Raw genomic sequence first — 20167 nt, 5'->3', positions numbered from 1 at the left:
GTGCCTCCCTGTCTGTAAGGTTTATGAAAGCTGCAATGTTTGAAGTCAGAGTTTTTGTTTAAAAGCATTACACGCTACCTGAGCTGTTGTAGAGTTCAGAGTCCTGCTGCTCACCTTGCAGCACCTTCCAGGAACACCCTGCCAAACCTCACTGTAACCCATTAACAGTGTTACCCAAGAGCCCATCAATGATGGGACTCTCTCTCCGTTGTGCCAAGGTTCCCTGAGTGGTGAAGGACACGTTACAGATGTTGGGTCATGTACACTTGGAATCTGCAAGTGCCAGGAAAGAAAAGTTGCCACCCAGACAGGGTCAGCACTGTGGCAGCAACAGCCAAGGCAAACATTTCCCACAAAACTTTTTACCATTTCCAAAGATTGTGTGACTATTTCTGGTGGTTTTGTTGTGAAAACAAATGAATAATAAAAAGTTGTGTGCAGTGCCCACATACCTGAATTTACCTTTAACAGATCAGGCAGGCTGAGGTACTGTATTCTCTTTTCTGTCCCACTTTGGATCACGAACAGAAACCCTCCTGTGAGCAGTCACTAAAAAGACTTTAGCCTTTTATGCCTGTGAGCAAACCAAATTTTCCAGTATTCCAACAAGTGTAAGATCCACAGCAAATTCCAGGACTACAAAGCACCACAGGAAAGAAACCTGCAATCAATCTCTGCTATAGTATGCAACTACACTGTCCCTCACCATCCCCTACAAGGGAATCCCAAAAGGATCCTCCCTGCCCCCAGAACACCAAGTGACAAGTGTTTATAGGTACTCAACTATTTAGGTTATAAAAGACCTCGGAGGTCAAGTCCAGCTATAACCCAGGAGCACCAAATCCACCACTACCCCTGTCCATCAGTGCCACACCTGCACATCTTTTAAACATCTCCAGGAATTATGATTTCTCCACTGCCCTGGGCAGCCTCTGCCAATGCTTAATTAACCCTTTTTTTGCCCCAATATGCAATCCAAACCTCCCCTGGCAGAACTGGAGGCCAGTTCCTCTCATCCTGTCCCCTGGGAGCAGAGCCTGACCCCTCCTACCTTCAGTCAGGAGATGTAGAGTGCTGAGGTCTCCCCTGAACTCCTCCAGCAGCCTTGTGCTTGCAGCAGGAAATGGAAAAGTTCCGGGTTAATGTGTGAACACTTTCAGAGTTCATCCCTGGAGGGCACGAGGGTGTTCTGAAGCTCTGTTTGAATCCCCAAAATTGCACATTAGCTTGGATTACCGGTTCTCCCTGCCTGGGGAGCATCACACTGAGCTACCAAAATCCACAGGAGTTCCACATCCCTGTTTATGTTTTGAGGAAGAAGCCTGGGATCTGAAAGAACAAGTACTTTATATTTCAGTTCAGTATTAGACAGAATTGCCACCAGACTAACAGCAGGGCATCAAAATAGTATTTATTGACCCGGTTTAACCACATCCTGCCATTACCTGCACCATGCCAGGAACAAACTGTCAGTATCTTACTAGAATTGTGCTGTTATACAAACAAAGATAAGCACATACTATCTCAATTGTAGTCAAAAATACCCATTAATTTCACCAGAAATATTTACAAGTGACACTTTTCCTTAAAAAGGCTGCTTTAAGCCAGAAAAAAAAAATTACAAATAGTAAAGGGAGAATCTAATAAGTGAATTTAAAGTCACAATATTTGTCATCAACTGCAAAAGACTCAAAGTTACAATTCTGGTTTTATTTTTTAGGGATAGCCAAGAATCCAAAAATAGTGGTTTGAGTCTAGACACTTCTATAAATCTTGTGAAAGAATTCATTTGCTCCTGCAGTAACAACAGCTACCATGTTTCCAAACTAATGCAGTTAAAAAACTTGTTCTAATAAAGTCTGTATAATTTTAAGTTATTTAGGTAGTAATTTATCTATGAGCTACAGTATTTGCTGGTTTATTTAGAATTTACTTGTAGAATAGAAAAGAGAAAATGCATTTTACAATGGCAGAGTCTCAAATTTCATTTACATAAATAGACTTCTATCAGTTCTTAGGAAGTGCCTGTTTATTTCTTCCACTTTGCTCCATAATATAGCCCAAAATTCAGAAAAAGCAGAAAAGTTTATTGTAATAAAGCAAGAGAACTGATGATTTTGGCCCCATGTATGTAAAAAAGAGATCTGAATGCAGGAAATTACATCCAAATTAAATTTAAAAAAAAAAAAAAAGTCTAGAGAGTTAAAAACAAGAAAAAATCAATCCAAGAAGCCATTCTAGCAAATCACCATCACCAAAAATGCATCGTTTGCCAAAGGAGTCATATTATCTATAATATGCTCTGTGAACAGAGCAAGCCACTTCATGTCCAGACTGGGTCCCCATGAGGACAGGGCGGCTCCCCAGCAGCACAAGGATGACATCTAGTGACGGCCACATCCATCTGTTCCCAACTCCAGCCTTCCTAAAAACACCAGCCCAGGCTGCCATCCTCTCCTGGAGCAAGAGAGGTTAGGGTTGTACCTACATTTAAATGTCTGTATAAAAAAGATGCACGTCTATTAGGTATCTTCAAATGCTTTCCTTTCATTACCTGAATTAAAAAAAACAAAACCCAAACATGAAGAAAACATGAAAAAATCTGTAATTTTATGATATACAATTGATGCAAAAATTTGTTTAAACCTTCAATACCAGAGATAAAAATATCCTCTCGCTATATTAGTGCTATGTTGTTCTAATGCAACCTCTAAAGTGCCATGTTCTTGAGTCCTTTGCTGTAACTGGGATACAATCCTTGCAAAAGCTGCTCCCAAAAGATCATTTACTTACATAGCATAGCATTTACTTACAAAGCTATAGTACAGAGAGTTTTTAAAAAGTCACACACTCAAGCAGTAGAAAATTCTCCCAATCTCTCCAAAAACATAAAAGATGCTCCAGAATTTTAACATTTTTTCACCAACAGACAGTGCAAGCCTCACTCTGGAACCAAGACTATCCATTCACACTCCTCTAGCTAGTAAAGAACCTGTCACAAAACCAAAGTGGTTTATCACAAATACAGCATTATTTTTTCTCTGTTTCTATGCACTGCCTCTCTAATAATCCATTACAAATAATACAAAACGGTAATTAAGAGTTTGTTGCTCTTTCCTTACACCCTTCTCATGTTTGTGTACTGGGAAAATGACTGTTTTTCTCAAAACATTCTCTTCTGTTTATTAGGGTGATCCAACCCCAATCCTTGCTCCCAGAACTCTAGGCTTCATTTTAACCTTTGACTGCAAAAATTGCACTGCTGAGAAGTGCAAGGAATCACAAACTGCATCATTTGAGAATTATAATACCTTATTTTACAACTGTAGTGTGTGCAAATCATTATTTCACTTAAATTCAATAGTTACAAATATTCTCAAACCATGTAAGTACAGTAGGTTCTATAGAAAGTAACATGGATAACCAGTATTTTGCAACTTGAAACAAAAAACAATAAATAAAAGTTTGAAGTATTAAAACTAAGAAAAACTAATCCTGTACATTGTACAGTACCTTTTGGTTAAAGCTTCTTAGCAAAAATATACTAATGTGTTCTAAGCATTCCAGTTACAGATGGTTCAATATTAAAATTTCGAGGTTTCCTCATCATGAAAAAAAATATTGCATTTGTCCATAGGTGCAGCAGAAGATTCTTTCTCTCTCTGAACAACTCCAGTCTTTAAAAACCCAGAGACAGCGAGTCTGAATGCAAAGGAACCATGAGAAAACTCCAATACAGTACTGAGGATGTAGGGTTGCTGTGCAGAGGGGTCTGTGACATTGCTTACTGCCAGCAGCAGCTCTAGAGAGCCCACTGGATATCACTGAGGTCAGCTGGGTCCCCCAGGCCCCCGTCAGCCTCCAGGTAATTCATCAGCGCCGTCATCGCCGTGTCATCGTTCTCACAGATGGCATCGAAGTCCAGCTGAGAATTGCCACCTACACAGGGATTAAAACAGGGAGCTTGAGGCAGGCACGAACACTGTGAAGCAGGCAGAACATGGTAACTTGCAAAATAGAATTGGTCTGAAGCAGAACCTGCCTTTGAAGTCAAGACAAATATTTCTATGTTAAAAAAAACCCTAACTTGACTCCCTTTTCATTTAAAACTCATTGTTCTGTGTTGTTTGGGTTGCTTTTAATTCTTTTTTCCCAAACTCTTATTAAAGAATTAGCTTTTTTTTCCTTTGTGTTTCTTTTTTGGTGTTTTTCGTTTTAGGTTGGTTGGTTTGGGGTTTTAAACTTTGCTGAAAAACCTCATAGATCAACCAGAAAAAAGCTGTAGGTTATAAATAAACAAATAAATCTCTGGCAAATGATGGAGAACGGGAAGATGGAAAAGTTTCTAAAAGCTGAAATACAGGATCAGCATAAACATGGCTTTTACAGCATTTTGCCTTTTATGCCAAACATAATGCAGTGGCATTTTCCTCTTCCAGGACCAGAGAATCCTCTATCCAGACAAACTTAACAAGGGGAAGATAAAAAAAAATTCTTTCTGAACCATCTGGAGCAATACTTTGTATAAACTACTGCCTGCTTGCAGCTTACAGAGAGGTAAAGTGCTAAAGGGCAATAATTCACAAATTCCAAGAAGTTCCCTGATATTGCACTGAAATACTTTTCCTTCCCCATCTTTGTCCTGGAGATTGAACAGTAAAGTGCCTCATGAAAAGTGTAAGAATGCAATGGTAAACTTTAGACACAGATGTTGTTTTTTGTCATGAGCTTGCCTCACTGATCAAATTTTGCTGCTTGCCTTGCAACAGTAACACATCTGCTTTCAGAGTGCTCTCATCTTCAGCCAGCCAGCCAAATCTCTTTACACTTTATACATGCTTGTAAAGTGGTGCTCTCAGAAATGACACCAGCGATCAGAAATGTCAGCCCCTGCAACCCCAGAGTGTCCCCAAGAGAAATAAATCTTACTGAGGAGAGGTTCATTACTGGGAAATGGAATAGCACCCTGGGTTTGTTCTGAATTCTCCAGAGTTTCTGGTTCTGAAGGACATAACTGAATCAACTCTTTATTTGGCACCTGAAAGAGCAGAATTTGTAGAAAGGACAGAATTAGATCCTAAATTCAGTCCTAAATATTATATTACAGAAACATCATAGATTGTTGTCAAATCATTAAGAACTGAATAAAGTGAAAAATACACCTCATCAGGCAGATATTTTGCATTTAGAAATGAACATTTTAGAAGTTCCTGTAGCACTGGACCTGGCTGAAATGAAAGTTGTGACTTACACAGCTGTCAAAGCTACTTCACAGTGATGGCACTGCTTGAGGGTCTAACTCAGTGTTCAGTAAATAAATCCAGCACCAAATGTGCTGGTTTGCACTTTCCACATCTACTACCATAAACTACAAATTCCCAGTGACCTGATGTTTGTCACTGTCAAAACATTACACTTAAGAGATTAAAAAAGCCCTCATACCTCCTAGGTTCTATATGCATTAAACTATATTCATCGTGGCAACAGAGATAGAAATCATGCTAACCCAAAAAAAAAAGATCATTTTTTTCCTGATGCTTGTTTTAGTTAACACATACATGTAATTTAGCAGGAGAGATTCCTAGGATTGCCTGACCTGTGTATATTCTACCAGGAAATTAATAAAGGTGAAGTGCTTTCCAAAAGTATTTTAGGAACAAATGGGATACCAAAGCCCAGAATCAAGAAAAATCCTCAATGAATATGATCAAATTATCCTTATGATAAGACATTGCATGATTTAGAGAGTTCAGCATATATTAGTCAAACAACTTTTCAGGAGAAAGATCTGTGGTAACACAGGGGAGAACTGATCATAAAAAAAAGGGGGCAGTCACAGCAGCTCCTAGACCAGAATAGTGGGATTTTTTCATAAGAAATGAGAATTGCAGTGGAAAGATCAACTGTTTTTAGCAGGAAAGAAATTTGCATTTCAAAGAGCTGTTGGAGAAGTTTGTTCATGCCATGTTCAGTACAAAACATACAACCTATTTAGGTAAGAAGATAGATTAATTATTCCATAGTTATGGGCAATAACTATGTTATTTATACAACTAACTTCGTGGTGTTACAAGCACTAGTAGATTTACAAGCACCACTAGATTAGCATAACTACCCGTTTTTAGAAGAGTAATGAAATACCTTTGAAGTCACAATTTTAAACATTTCAAAACAGCACAGATTTTTAAAAAAACTATCTTCAAAACCATTAAGATTAAAAGTACACATTCTCTCACAAAAACAAATCAGGGCACTCTAACTCAAACACAGGTTTTGAGCTGACATTAGCCTTTTCATTTTGGATTTTTACAGGCAGGGGTGTACTCACATCACTGCAGTTTATAGTTAAAGCTGGAGATGGTGACTTTCTGAGGAGATGTGATGGACTTAACTCTCCAGAGGGTGAAGAATGCAACCTAAAATTGCATGTGTTTAGTTAATTTACTAGGTCACATTAATCAAAGACTGAAAAACAAACTGTGTGGTGCAGAACCCACCAGACCTCCCCAGTGACACAAGCATGAATCTGATCATTTGAAACAATAATGTCTTAAGTTCTCCTGAAGATTCTAAATTATCATGCTCCAAGTTTTGGTAGCAGAAAACACAGAAGAGATCAGAAAAGGCCATGGGTCACAATTCTATTCCTTAAGCACAGTTTTCTTCCTCTGTTGAATCACCAGAACAGTGATGTGCTCTGCCAGGCATGAGACTGACATAATTATAATGGTATCTCATAATGTTATTGCTCAACCTAAAAAATGTTACACATACAATACAATAAAAGTGAAACTGGAGCAACCCTCACATAATCATACATCCCTCATGGCTATCTTTACTGAAAAGCCTAATGACGGTGTTATGCATTTATTACCTTTGTAATTCTAATATTTCATTTGCAATTTCAGTTCCTATACTTCCAGCACCAAGAACTGTTCCAGAGGACATTCCAGGTACACTTACTAAAGACTGTTTTACAGCATCTGTAGATAAAAAAAACCAAAGCCCAAACAAAACCTTAGAGCACTTTTGTTGCAGAGCAAAGATTCATTTTAAAGCAGCTTTTGTTCTAAATATGCCTATACAAGCATATATTTTAATATATACATTCAGAAATTATATTCCTTTAAATTCTGATTCATGGCAGAGGGTGTTGCAATATAAAGTGAATAATCTGTGAAAATTGTTGTTCTCCAGTAGTGAAATATATTTAATCATTGCCACCTTCAGTGTCTCTCACAGACATTGCAAAGAACATAATTTTAAAAAATCCTTGGATTTCTCACCAACTGAAATCAGTTATTGAAAGAACATTTTGAATAGCAAATATAAAGCCTTGACAGCAGGATGGTAGAACAGCATGCATAAAGTAGAAACTTTGCATAGCAGAAAAATAATAACAAAATATGTTCTGTATCAGTATTGCCCTGTATTTTATAGATAAACTCAGCACAGTTGCATCTGTTCAGAAAACTGGGCAATATATGAAGGGTCTGTGAGCGAAGTACAATGTCCTACTAAGCAAATCCCCAGCTCTAACAGAAGCTTCTGGAAATTAAAAGTAGGTTATATGCACTTCTTTTTATAGTTCTGTGAATTATATCAATTAGGACTCTGTAAGTAACTAGACACTGAAAAATAAGTAGATTTAAAAAAAAAAATAATCCTTCATTGCACACAACCTAGAATAAAAAAAAAAAACCCTGGACTGGATAAATTTAAACTGACTGATCAGGAGATCAGCTGTGATAACTGTAAGACGTGACACTTGCCTTCTGCAGGTTGGGAACTGTAGAGGACTTCTTCTTCAGTTGATTCCTTATGACCTCTAAGATTTAAAGAAATGAAAAAAATCCCAAACAAACCACAAAAAGTCAGCATGGTTTTTTTTCCAAGAGCAAAATCCAGCACATATTTATGTTTAATTCCAGTAATACTTTGCACAGAACCAAAGCTAACACCCTCAAAAAGGAAAACATAAGATATTCCTCACATATTTCCAAGTTCAATTCTTTGTAATGTTTCTGACAGTGGGTGAAATATTAATTTTCTCTTACTCTCCAAATGAAAAGGAAAGTCTGTGTTCCATGACAAGGAAACAGGACTATTATTTTTAGTGTTAGGAGGGAAATCAGGTAACCAGGAACAAGGACAGGTCAGTGGCTGCCCTCCCTCCTTTCTGCAGACAGTTGCAAATGCCCACATTTCCAGGGCAAGCAAAAAAATGTCCTTGGGCTACTGGCCAGCACAGACTGTCTGAACTACTCTTCTCTGTTTTCTTGGGGAAAAAAAGACATGGGCAAAAGAGGTGGGTGATGTTGACTTAAGGCATGAACCAGATACAGAATGGGCAAAAGGCCCTCTCAACAACTTAATTTAAGGGAAATAAATCCTCTCTGTCCCCACCCAAAACCCTAATCATTGGCAAAGATCCTCAGCAGCTGGAACAACCCCAATTACAGCTCCATTGCAAGGTGCAGAGAATGAAAAAGAACTACAAACAAAAAAAAAGAATTAAACACAAGCATATTTTGTTCTCCACCCTTGCAATCAATTTGGAGAGGATCTTTCTGTCCTGCCTTGCATTTCCACCATCTATCAATTGTGCTTCTCCATCTTCTGACACCTGGGGGTAGGGCAGCACTTGGAATTGGGTCAACTGACACACAGAGGGTTGTAAAGACCAGAAGGAAAAGCAGCATTAACTTGACAGTTCCATTTATTCAAATCTACCTTCTTAAAGATCCTTCCCTTCTTTCTTTAACAAGAAACTCTTTCACCTCATTTTTTCCTACTGGGAAATAGCATAGTTTTCAGAGTCAAATCCACAACTTAGGCCTGAAACAAAAATAGCTGCTAAATGCCAAAAATATGTTTGTCCAGGTTGTTCAGCCCCTTTTTGTGCAAGGTTGATGTTTTCTAGTCTTGTTCTATTTTCTGAGCAGGTTATTTTAGCGCTAACTGTAATTATGACAAAAAATAAATGGAGAGTCATATAAATTACTTACAATACCACAGTGTTGTTTGATACAATGTACTCCAGCTCTTTGGTCCAAGGATTCATGAAACTAAACCACTGACTCTTTAAAGTAACAAAAGTCCCATCTTTTGCTCTAAATTTGTAGGAATTTGTAAATACTTTTTCTTTATTCTGCAACACTAGATAAGAAAAGGAAAGTTATAATCACCATTATTTAGGCTTAGAAAGGTAAAGTTAGATATAATAAATCTATTTTATAGCATCATAAAACTAAAATGTTTCTGTTCATCAGACATAGAATAAACACGCCAAAACAAACTAGGACCTGTTCTAAAATCAAATTATATAGTTTCAGCAGGGTCATAAATCTTACATTAAAAAGCAAATACTAAGTTCCTGCAAAACACTATGAGACTCATGACTTGGTGAGCTTTAACTTGTGTCTTTAATTATGTTATCAGACACATCTGCTCTTCAGGATTCCTCCTCTTCCTTACAAAGAATGGTAGCAGAGGGTTTTACAGACGTGCTGCCATTATTGCCCCACAATTAAGGCCCTGCACCAGGAGCCAAGACAACACAAGTTTCTCCCTGCTTTCATGACAAGCTTTACACAGGCTTGTCTTAACACAGACATCACAAAGGGCAGTGCTGAGGTTGGGTAGTTTGGGTTTGCAGCCTTTTCACTTGCAGTTACACAAAGCTGTAAGTACTATGGGAGGACCAATTATTTTGTACCTTCTTTGTGTTTTTCAGCTAGGTGATTGTGATCATCTTGATGGCAGTACTCGTAACAAGAAGTTCCTAGAAGCTCTTGTGGCAGATACCCTAAAATTGCTGTTGCGCTGTTAGAAATAAAAACGTGAACTACAGCGGACTCAAAGCTGTTTTCTTCAGTATCAGATAAAGCAGAACATTAATATTTAAACAAACAGATGCCTGTGTTCATGTTTGGGGAAAAAATATAGCATTAGTACAGCTCTAAAACAGCAGGAAATATTTTTCAGAGCAAATGGTCCCTTTGCAATGAATGACAATTGGAAGGTAAAGTAAAAGTTTAAACATGCAAACCACATGTACACACAAAATACTTCTGTTTAGTGGCTTCCCTTTGCCAGTCACAGTACTGGTCACACATAAGAGTCAATAAAAAACTCAGCAGTTGAATTTTGCTCTTTCACTCAAAGGGATTAGTTTCAAACTGACACTTTTAGTAGAAAGAAAAGGAGACTGAAAGCAGTAACATTTCCAGCAACAATGAAATTCCAAATGCAAAGTGGTAACTAGGTCTCTGCAACAAATAAAAGTCTGGTTCATAAAGTACAGAAAATGGAAACTTAGTTCTCACGTCCAATAAAATAATTTGGTACCTCATTTATACAGAATGTATTTGTTACAAATGGTAAGACTCTCAGAAGTAATAACTTTTGGTTAAATGTTTATTACTTCAGTCATGTGCAGAACTATGAAGATCTAACTTGAGATTTTTTTTTATGAATAAATGAATCCATTTTCTATAGGACAATACACTTCTATACACTATGCATTATTTGACAAATAGCCTAAGTACACATAGTTTAAGAAGTAACAGCTTCTTGTGTAGAGCCGAAAAACACTCCGAAAATTGGAATTTTTGAGAATTCTCATAAATTCTCAAAAATTGAGAATTCTAATTAGAACTTCTACCCTGCTGGAGAAATCACAGTTTTGACAGAGGATCAGAAAATGGAAGCAGTTGTGTCATTTATCTTCATTAAAGAACAAAATGCTTACCGCTGATCTACATAAACAAATTTTCCATCCATGGCAAATCGTGTAACAAATTCTGTTGCTTTGACTTTTATCTCTCCACTCTTTTGTGGAACAATATAAGGGTGTAACCTCCCAATTGCAACAAGACAGTTAAAGTTACTACTGTCCTTTTCTACATCATTTTCCTCTTCTACTCCCACCTCATTAGGAGGCCAGTTCTTCAAATACCCAGTACAGTGAATGGTGCAGTATTTTCTGTGATCTAATAGAAAGAAATTAAATAAGTTATTGTTCAAAGAGTAAACCACTTATTTTATTCTGTTGGCTGTGAGACCAGCAACTATATTTCATGCTTACCTACACTAACTGTACACAGCTATAGATAATTTTACAGAGTATTTTTCAATTAATTTTGTTCTATTCAGTTTGGGCTTACCTGCAGAGAGAGCTTGTAACCCTATTTAAGATTTAGGAAGATGAGTTATGGCTGTTGGCAGTTCAAACACAAGTTAGACAGAAAACAAAGCAATAACCCACAGATCACTCTGGTTTTACATGGTTTTATATGAATTGTGAATTAAAATTAACCTGAGGCCCTCTGTAGCTTCCAAATCAATTTATTTTTGGTGAGCACAATGATCTGAACATATGCTCACTGCAGTTGTTGACAGAATCAGCTTATTTTCTATTTATCTCAGGTTTCTGACATTTTATGGGAATACAAATATTTGAAATATCTTGAACTCCAGCACACACTGTCATTCATCCCTTTTTGCTCTCCAAATAACAAGCAAACGCCCTCATAAGCATCAAGGCTTGACATTACAGCAGCTGTCTTTCCAAAAAAATGCCAAAGCATTCTTGACATCTCTATGCCAAACAGGATGCTTTCCACAGCTTTGATTTTCCTCTCTATTACAAAAAACACAGATCAACTCTGCAAAATGAGAAACTGAGTTATCTGACTATGATTTTGTCACAGTTACTCAGGTGCCTTCTCTCAAAACTGCTTTCCCAAGAAACACTTACAGAAGATAAATTCTTATCTCACTGAGTTATCTGACACATCAAGGGATATCAAATTCTATTTACTTACAATCACGAGCCTCTTAAAATTTGTGGTGTATCTCAACAGTAACAGGTTACATTGAAAAACAGAACTTGGAGGATTTTTTCAGGATCAAACAATTTCAGCACACCTTTGCAAAAATCAATACTAAGTTATTAAAACAAAATCTAGAAAATGCATTTTAAAATTGAAATGTAAATTTTCACTGGAAATTTGACAAGATTATTCTGCTCTATGGGCACACCAAAATATGAACTAAAGTAAAATTACTGGGAAAATGAATGGAATTACACCAATAAATTCACTTTACCATGAAAGAAAAAAGGAAAATTCATATTTTTAAATATGCACAACACATAAAAGTATATCAGAAAAATAAGTTGGTTTACTTGCTTTCTTCCCTTCAAAATAGTAGAGTTTGCAGGTTTTATTCACTCTGTTATCTTCAAGACATAAGTTATTTAGTTTCATTCTTCTGATCTGCTCCAGTTCTTTCAAATATTTCCCTGAGACTTCTCAAATTTGACCACAACAGGCCACATGCTTCTACAGAGCCACTATACCTCAAGTTTCTCCCTCCCTCTTTCCAGGAGGGCACCGGGAGGAGAAAGAGAACAATGAGACTGATTTCAAAAGGTGTCCCTGGCTCACATTTACACTGCTCTACAGCTACTTGCTGAGATCAGTAGGAACCAGGAAGTCATTAATGACACGGAATTTGAACGAGATTCAAGAGACAAAGCCCCCACTTCATCTCCACTCTCTGAATACCTTTCTTCTTTGGGTTGGGCAAACACTCCTTCTCCTCTTTGACTGTGGTCCTGCTACACTTTATGCGACAGAAGAAGGAACGTCGAGCACCAGAGTTGAGCCGAGCTGGTCCAGCTTGGAAATCTGTGTGTACTTGCAAGCCAGCTTACAAAGATTTAGTAAAGTAGTTAAAAACAACCAAAACCAAGCAATAAAACTTCAGAAAACAAGATGCTTTCTGCATTTACCTCCCAGTACATCGTCCTTACTGTTTAGCTGCCCAAATTTTGTACTTACATTTAAAAAAGTCTAATAATTTAAATAGAGCAAAGAAAACACATTGACACAGATTCCAAAATTAGAAAGAACTACTAAACTATTTTTAAAGCCTTCTTGATATTCTTAATAGAATTTTACTACAGATGCTTTATAAACTTTCACCCTGTATTTGGTACAAGGAAGAACTGCAAAGATGCTTGTAAAAGCCAGCTATAAAACAGGCATTAGCTGCATAGTACACAAAACAGGCATTAGCTGCATAGTACACAATGCTTTCCTTATTAGAAACAACTGTAAACTAGAGAAGGTTTGGTTACATTGGGATTGACACTTAGCATTTTCAGAGAAGACAGTGATTCTTGATATTGAAGTATTTTATCCCATGTTCGACTACATCAGGTCTTTTGTATTGACAAGACCTAGCAAATACAAGAAAAAAAAGTAGTATGCTGGTAGGAAGAATGTCAGACTACATCTTGGTAAATGCTTAACAGTGATTTCAGTAATTTAACAGAATTTCAGTAACTCTTATGATCTAAAATCAAGTCCCTTCTGGGCTAGCTTTTCAACTCTAAATGCATTTTAAGCAGCAGATACGCATCCAAATGTTTGTTTCATAGAAATACCTCACGTTTGTTCATCCACACATCCATACAAACACCTGAATACATCCTGACTAATAATCAGATTGATTAACATCTCTTGAAAAAAATCTGAGCACGTCCAGCTCTGACTTACTTTTGCCATCTATGAGCTTCTCCCTAGGTGAGACGTCCGATGAAGAAAGTTGCTCCTTAACTTTTGCAACATCTTTTGGATGTAAGTAATCAAATAAACTTTGTCCAATTAAACTGGCCTATTAAAAAAAACCAAAAAAAAACCAACAAAACACAAAAGAGATGAGAACCACACCATTTTGGAACAGGACCCCGCCACATTACTTATCTCAGGAAAACAACTGTCTACACCACTAAAAAAAATCAATACCACAGTTACTTCAAACATCAATATTCTGTTTTACAATTCATTTGTCATTGTTTAATATAATTTTTAATTAAAAGGGTAGCAAAAACATAGTTTGATACTTCCCTGTGAAAAGCAGCAGATTTATTTGGAGATTAAACAAGTTTCTGTACAACCAAATGCTTTATTTATAAATAATGCAATTCCTGGTCCTAGCCAAAAAAGGTTATGCACAAAGTAATTCCACTCTTGGATTACTGGGGAAGGAGGGAAGAAATAGGAAGGAGCATGAAATATTCAACTATCTAATGACTCTGAGCTCTAATTTGGTTGGACAAACTGGCACCACTGAGCCAGGAGCAGGCTGGAAGCAGGGCTCAGCTCACCACAGCATTCCTTAGCAGAGGATATGTACAGAGATGTCTCCAGCTGGGATGCCTCCTACCTGCTCACTCTGTTCATCCCGAGTAACTGACCTGCTGCACCACTTTCTTTTGGAACAGGAGGGAATTCTCACAGAAGTGGGCTGGTTTGGGTTTTCCACTGCTTACCTTCAGCACAGCAACCAAATCAAAGGATAAAAAGGAGCTGTGTTGACAAGACCTACTCTAGACTCAAACTCAGGATAAACAGCCAGTGTCCTGCCTTTTCCCAGTCCCCATTTAATCCTAACACAATGGGAAAATGCTGAGTGCTGCTGAGACAGCCTAACAGCAGCCTTGCCAAAATACACAGGTGTAACAAACCAGATAAAGCTGCAGCATGGGATTCAGAACCTAGAACAACTCCCAAACCAGCTAATAAATCCATGGGTATTATTAAAGTCAGTCATGTCCTCTGAATCTCCTTGTCTGGAATAGAGGAGATCTTAAGGATCTGGAAGTAGATATGTCTTACATGAGTGACTCCAGAAAGGCACTCTCAGTTCTTGAACAAAATCTGTGTAGAAGTTAAAAAAAACCAAACAACTCTGTTTTATGCTTATTCCCCTAGGATGATTCATTTAACTTTAATTAAAAAAGATAGTTTTGCACTTAAAAAAAGATAAAAATAAATCTATGAAAGAGTCCAGATTGGTTATCTGTACATTTATAAAGAAAACTAGGATAGCACAAATGGTTTCAAAGTTACAAAAGTAGACAGATGGCAGCACTAACTGTTTCAGCCTCTGTTTGTGAAACAGAAGTCATTGATACAAGAGCAAATTATCATCCCTTGATTATTTGTGGTAATTGTCCATCATGTTAAACATCAACTAATGGAAGGTACTTCTGTTTTTCCAATTTCCCTTGTTCTACAGGCTAAGGTGGCTCCCATTCAGTCTCTTTCAGGTTAAGGTACACACTCAGACAGTTTTTGTGTATATGTTACATGGTGCATCCAAGCATAAAGGTATCAGCAAGGAAAGCTTTCATTAACTTTCACTGCTGAACTACCCATTTTCCTTGGCCTAAAAAAAAACCTACCAAAAACACTTCACTATGTGAGAGAAATGAGGACTTGCACACAGAAATTAGGACATCTTCAAATTATCCCTTCCTCTCACACTGGCAGTTTTCTTAAGGATGATCAGCTGAAATCTGGTGCTGTTCCTCCAGGTTGGAAACAGTGATGTTCTTGCACATATTTTCTTACAGAATATTCAGCTTTACTCCAAATAAGGTTAACTCAAAGAAATTCCAAGAAATTATACACAAGGATTGGTTTGATGCAATATAGAATAAAATATAAAAGTTTTAAAATTCCTAAGAAAATGCAAGGTAAAAGCAAGTAAGAAACAACAATAACCACCTGATCATAATTAAGTATTTTGCAAACTGATTCAGAGACAAACAGAATTTTTCCTCTGTTGCATCCAACCACAAACAGGAATCCATCTGCAGCCTGAAAATATAAATATACTGTCTTTAAAAACACACAATAAAAACAATTAATATTAATTACTATAAGGAAGCACACTTTTAAACCTGATTTTTAAAATAAAATACTTGAAAGCTGGAGAGGGACAAGAGGAAATGGCTTCACACTGACAGAGGTGTGTTTGGATTGGATATGAGGAAGAAATCCTTTCCTGTGAGGGTGGGGAGGCCCTGGCACAGGGTGCCCAGAGAAGCTGTGGCTGCCCCATCCCTGGCAGTGTCCAAGGCCAGACTGGATGGGGCTCTGAGCAGCCTGGGATACTGGGAGATGTCCCTGCCCATGGCAGGGGGTGGAATAAGATGAACTTTAATGTCCCTTCCAACTCAGGCCATTCTGTGATTCTATAAAAAAAGCAATTAAGATTGCAAGGACCAATGAGGCCTTCAACCACAGCTAAAGTTTCTTAAACACTCACATCGTTGGCAAAACACATATTTGGCAAAAGTCTAACTACAAAACAGCTTCTTTTGGGAGCCATTCACAGATCTTGGCAAAGCATTATTGCAGCAAAGGAAAAAAAACACAAACCTTGCTGTAAATGAGATGTGTGGGTTTATAATGAAATGTGCAAACAAGAGGGAAGATTTTATTCCAGGTATTTTCTGCACCTTTTTCAAAGTACATCTTTAAAAATGTACATGAAGGACAGCCAACAACTGTGAGGATGCTCCTGCATAATTGGCAGCATTCTCTGCAGTTGCATGAAGATTTTAAGAATGGATATATTAAACAGGCAGACTGTACACACATTATTATCCCTTCCAGGGCTGCTGCCTGTCATGCTCCCAAACCATCTCTGCACACCTTCATGAAAGCCTGGGTATTGCACAGAGTTTAGAAACCAGTACAACAAAACACTTGCCTGAAGGAAAAGATGGGAGAAAAAACACTGTCCAACTAAACACTCAAACTTTATCAAGGACATGATTTACCTGAGAGTTTCCTTCCACTTACCCTAAGGATCAACTGTCGCAGTTCATCATCCTTCAAAAATGAAGGTTTATACCGGACTTCTGAGTAGGAGCTACTGGAACCTGGAAAATGGATGATTCACAGAGATCATGCCAAAAATTACATTTTAAATTCACTTTTAGTGGAGCTATACTTGCTATGTCTTTCAGAATTTTTCTCTATGACCCCAACAGCTGAATTAAAAAAATAACTTAAGGTTCTAGAAATTCTAAAAATAAAATTAAAACAAATCTCAAACACAACTGGTAATGAAAACAGACACACAACCATTTCTTTCCTTGCCCTTTATTCTTTCCTTGCCCTTTATTAACACAAACCAAGGAAACTTCTGTTCAGATATCATTAATGTACTGCTAGAGAAATGGTATTATGAGAACTGAATTTTCTACAAACATTTCATAGGTATGTTTCAGACCTCTTAACTAAATTCTCTTTGCTGAAGCAGAATAATTCCAGTATTACCAATATTATTATTACTATTATCATCTTTTGGCATTAATAATGCTCCATTAATACTATAAAGCCAACAATCAACAAAAAACAGACTGCTGTAGTTAAATCAAATGTCTCACTAAATATAGTGAGACTGACTTACTGCATGTACTGTTCTAGCACCCATGGCAAGTACTCTATAAAATAATTTTTGTTCACTACACTTTTATCCATTAGATTTTCTTTTTCTTGTTGCATTTTTTGTAATAGTCCAACATTTCAGCCAATTTCATTATGCACTATAACTCCACATAGTATATGGTACTCTCTTCAACCATTTGTTTTGAGGTAGATACAAGTGTGCTGGGTGAAGTCCAGTTTTCACATCCTGTTGTTAAATACAAATGCTTGAGCAGAAGATTTCTTGTTTAAACTGCAAGTGCAGTTACTGTCCTGCTGGTTTACCTTATCTCCTGCTGCTTCACATTATTTCTTCATGCAGAACTCTCAGCCCTTCAGAAAACCCTCAAGACCCTTTATACCTGAGCCATTTCCATTATTCTATTACTGTCAAGGTAGCAACTTAATTTTCTACAATTCTTTGATACAAAACTAACTGGGTTCTCATTAGACCTTTTATTCATAATCAGTGGGTTTTACAATGCAGAGGGTCTTTGATCTTTTCTTAGAGTTGACCAAATTATTATTCTGAAACAGTGGTGCCAAAACACTAATATAATATTTAACACTAAATATTGTGTGCAGCTGATAAACTCTGCAATATGCAACTTGTATTTGGATGTAATTTTTTGGGGGGAGGGAAAAAAAAATCCCAAAACCTAGCAATAGCAAAAGAAGAGCAAAAATTTCCTGGGTTGATCCCCACACTAAAGCATTCCCTAAGAGCTATGATTAACTTTGCCAGCTGACTGGGCTATGAGACGTTTCTGTTTCTTGCTACTCTTTAACATGTGAAGGTTTTTAAGACTTTAATGTAATCAAACTCATTGATTATTTTGTTAAACTATGTTCTGTCTTGCAACTTTCCTTTTGACTTCTGTACTTTCTAAAAAGAATCAAGGAGTGAGCCAAGAGTAAGGCATGCCCTGAGCAGACAGAAAATATCAGACATTGAAGGATGGCTTTTTTCCTGCTATATTAAGCAAAAATTTAAAATTAAGTTCTGACAGCTACAGACAGGTGCATTTAGATGAGGAACAGATCTGGAACTAAATACAGTAAGGAAATGTAAAATCAAATACCCCTGATTTATTCAAAATCTGAGAAGATACACACAATAACTCCTACTAGAACAAGGATTTATAGGATGATGTTTCCTAAACTCACCTTTTAAAGACTTTAAATGCTGCACAGCCATCCGTAGCACTGTGAGTTTGTCCAGCTTTCGGGCCATGGGATTGCACTGTGGTATCATGGCAGACAATTCCTCTATCAAATTATTCATTTTGTCTCTTCTTCTTTTCTCTGTTTGACTGTGAGCCTCTCTAAGAAGAAAAATTTTTTTTAAAGAATGATGTAGAACACATGATTTTCCCCATAATATTAAATTCAATTTTTGGAATGGAACTATCACCAGTAGTGCTGCATTGAATCAGTTTTTCATATGCTACTTGTATTGGACAATTGAATTGGATTCACTTCAACAAAGACAAAATTGTCCCAATATTAATGTGAAATAGAAGAGGTATCTCAAGCAACAATATGATTATATTTGGCAGGAACAAGAGGTTATGAAGATTTCTAAAAGTTAAACCCTTCTTGTGACCCTTGCATGCAAGTGATGACTTGGAAACCTCAGTGTATCTCAGAGAACCCTTGATGTCATTGGGAATCAATGAAAGACATTCCTGCTCCCACCTCTGCCTGGCCTGTGTAACTAAGATGGGGTGCTCATTCTGCTGCCTTTTAAGAAACCCCACAGCAATAAACATTAATTTCCCACATGCTTCTAAGAGATGGAGTGGAAACTGGAAAAAAAAAAATAAGGTGTGCCTCGTGTAATTTACCAGAAGTATCTCAGAAAACTTTCCCTTTCCTGATAAGGTGGTACAAAGGCTGTCTCAGGTTTTATCTCTTGGTAAGCCTGTCAAGAACTCAGCCACCGAAAGAGCTTCTCTTTTCAACCAGTTTTCATCAGGAAACTCCTTCTAGAGCACATGGCTGCACATCACAAGTGCATTTAGAGCTCAGGTCACCTTTTCGTTACTTCTTTCTAGTGCACTATGTCAGCTTTTCAGCCCATCTCCTCCCCTCTAAAACCCTCCAGCAGATCAAGGAAAGTTTCATTCACTCTCTTCCTCCTTACCCAGAAGACAAGCCAGCCACTCAATTAAAACCCAGATGATTTTTCTTTCTGATTAAGGCCAGACACAGCAGTATAGTTATGCAAAATAAGGAATAGGTTTTGGTTGATTGATCTCCAAAACTTTTCCTTGTAGGCATACTGCAGCAGAAGCTATTAAAGATAATAAAATTAACTACAGCTGGCCTGTTGAGAAAGAACAAAGTACGTTTTAAAGATCTACCTGAATACTATTCTAATATTAAAAAAAAAAAAAAGCCTTCATCACACAACTAATTCTGAGTCATTCTGCAAAGCATTCAGCTTTTCTCTCTCAAAAGCCTTTTTATAGATTTCTTTTTTTGAGTTGTGCTCACATCTGAGCGTTCACCCAACTCTTCCTTTATGTTAGGTAAAAACAATCAAGTAATATCCTTTTATTCTCCTTGAACTGTGAACCTCAGGAAGACAGGAAAGGGAACAACCTTCCACATCTCTGAAGGTCAATAAGGAATTGTAAAAAACTGAACAGATGGGTGCAGAAATTCAGGGGATGACTAAATGATTGAAAAAGCTTTCTGTTGCTTGCCACAGCCATAAAGGCAGAGGGAGAAAAGCAGGTTCCACGATAAGCTTGAGACAAATAATACTGATAAGGAGATAACTGATAAGCAAACCTCCAGATACCTTTGTACTGATTCTTTTTCCCTCCAATTAATGCACCAAAAAATAAGGAAAAAAGTTAACA

At 37.3% G+C, this 20167-nt stretch overlaps 1 protein-coding gene across 3 annotated transcripts in view; it reads right to left on the bottom strand.

Moving 5' to 3' along the window:
- Positions 1-1391: 1391 nt before the first annotated feature.
- BMAL2 (basic helix-loop-helix ARNT like 2) overlaps positions 1392-20167 on the bottom strand; it is a 32106-nt gene continuing 13330 nt past the window's right edge. For all 3 annotated transcript variants that reach the window (XM_021538687.2, XM_021538689.3, XM_077783184.1), the window contains exons 5-17: positions 18465-18622; positions 16668-16747; positions 15585-15677; positions 13569-13686; positions 12573-12716; positions 10754-10994; positions 9719-9825; positions 9009-9159; positions 7773-7828; positions 6875-6983; positions 6329-6416; positions 4930-5038; positions 1392-3939 (exon numbers count right to left, since the gene is read on the bottom strand). In XM_021538687.2, coding sequence (XP_021394362.1) covers positions 3803-3939; positions 4930-5038; positions 6329-6416; positions 6875-6983; positions 7773-7828; positions 9009-9159; positions 9719-9825; positions 10754-10994; positions 12573-12716; positions 13569-13686; positions 15585-15677; positions 16668-16747; positions 18465-18622 — 1591 coding nt within the window. In that variant the 3' untranslated portion in view covers positions 1392-3802. The remainder of the gene's footprint in view (positions 3940-4929; positions 5039-6328; positions 6417-6874; positions 6984-7772; positions 7829-9008; positions 9160-9718; positions 9826-10753; positions 10995-12572; positions 12717-13568; positions 13687-15584; positions 15678-16667; positions 16748-18464; positions 18623-20167) is intronic.

Source organism: Lonchura striata, chromosome 5, assembly GCF_046129695.1.
Source record: "Lonchura striata isolate bLonStr1 chromosome 5, bLonStr1.mat, whole genome shotgun sequence".
Classification (NCBI taxonomy): Eukaryota; Metazoa; Chordata; class Aves; order Passeriformes; family Estrildidae; genus Lonchura; species Lonchura striata.
This window is presented reverse-complemented; position numbering and strand designations above follow the sequence as displayed.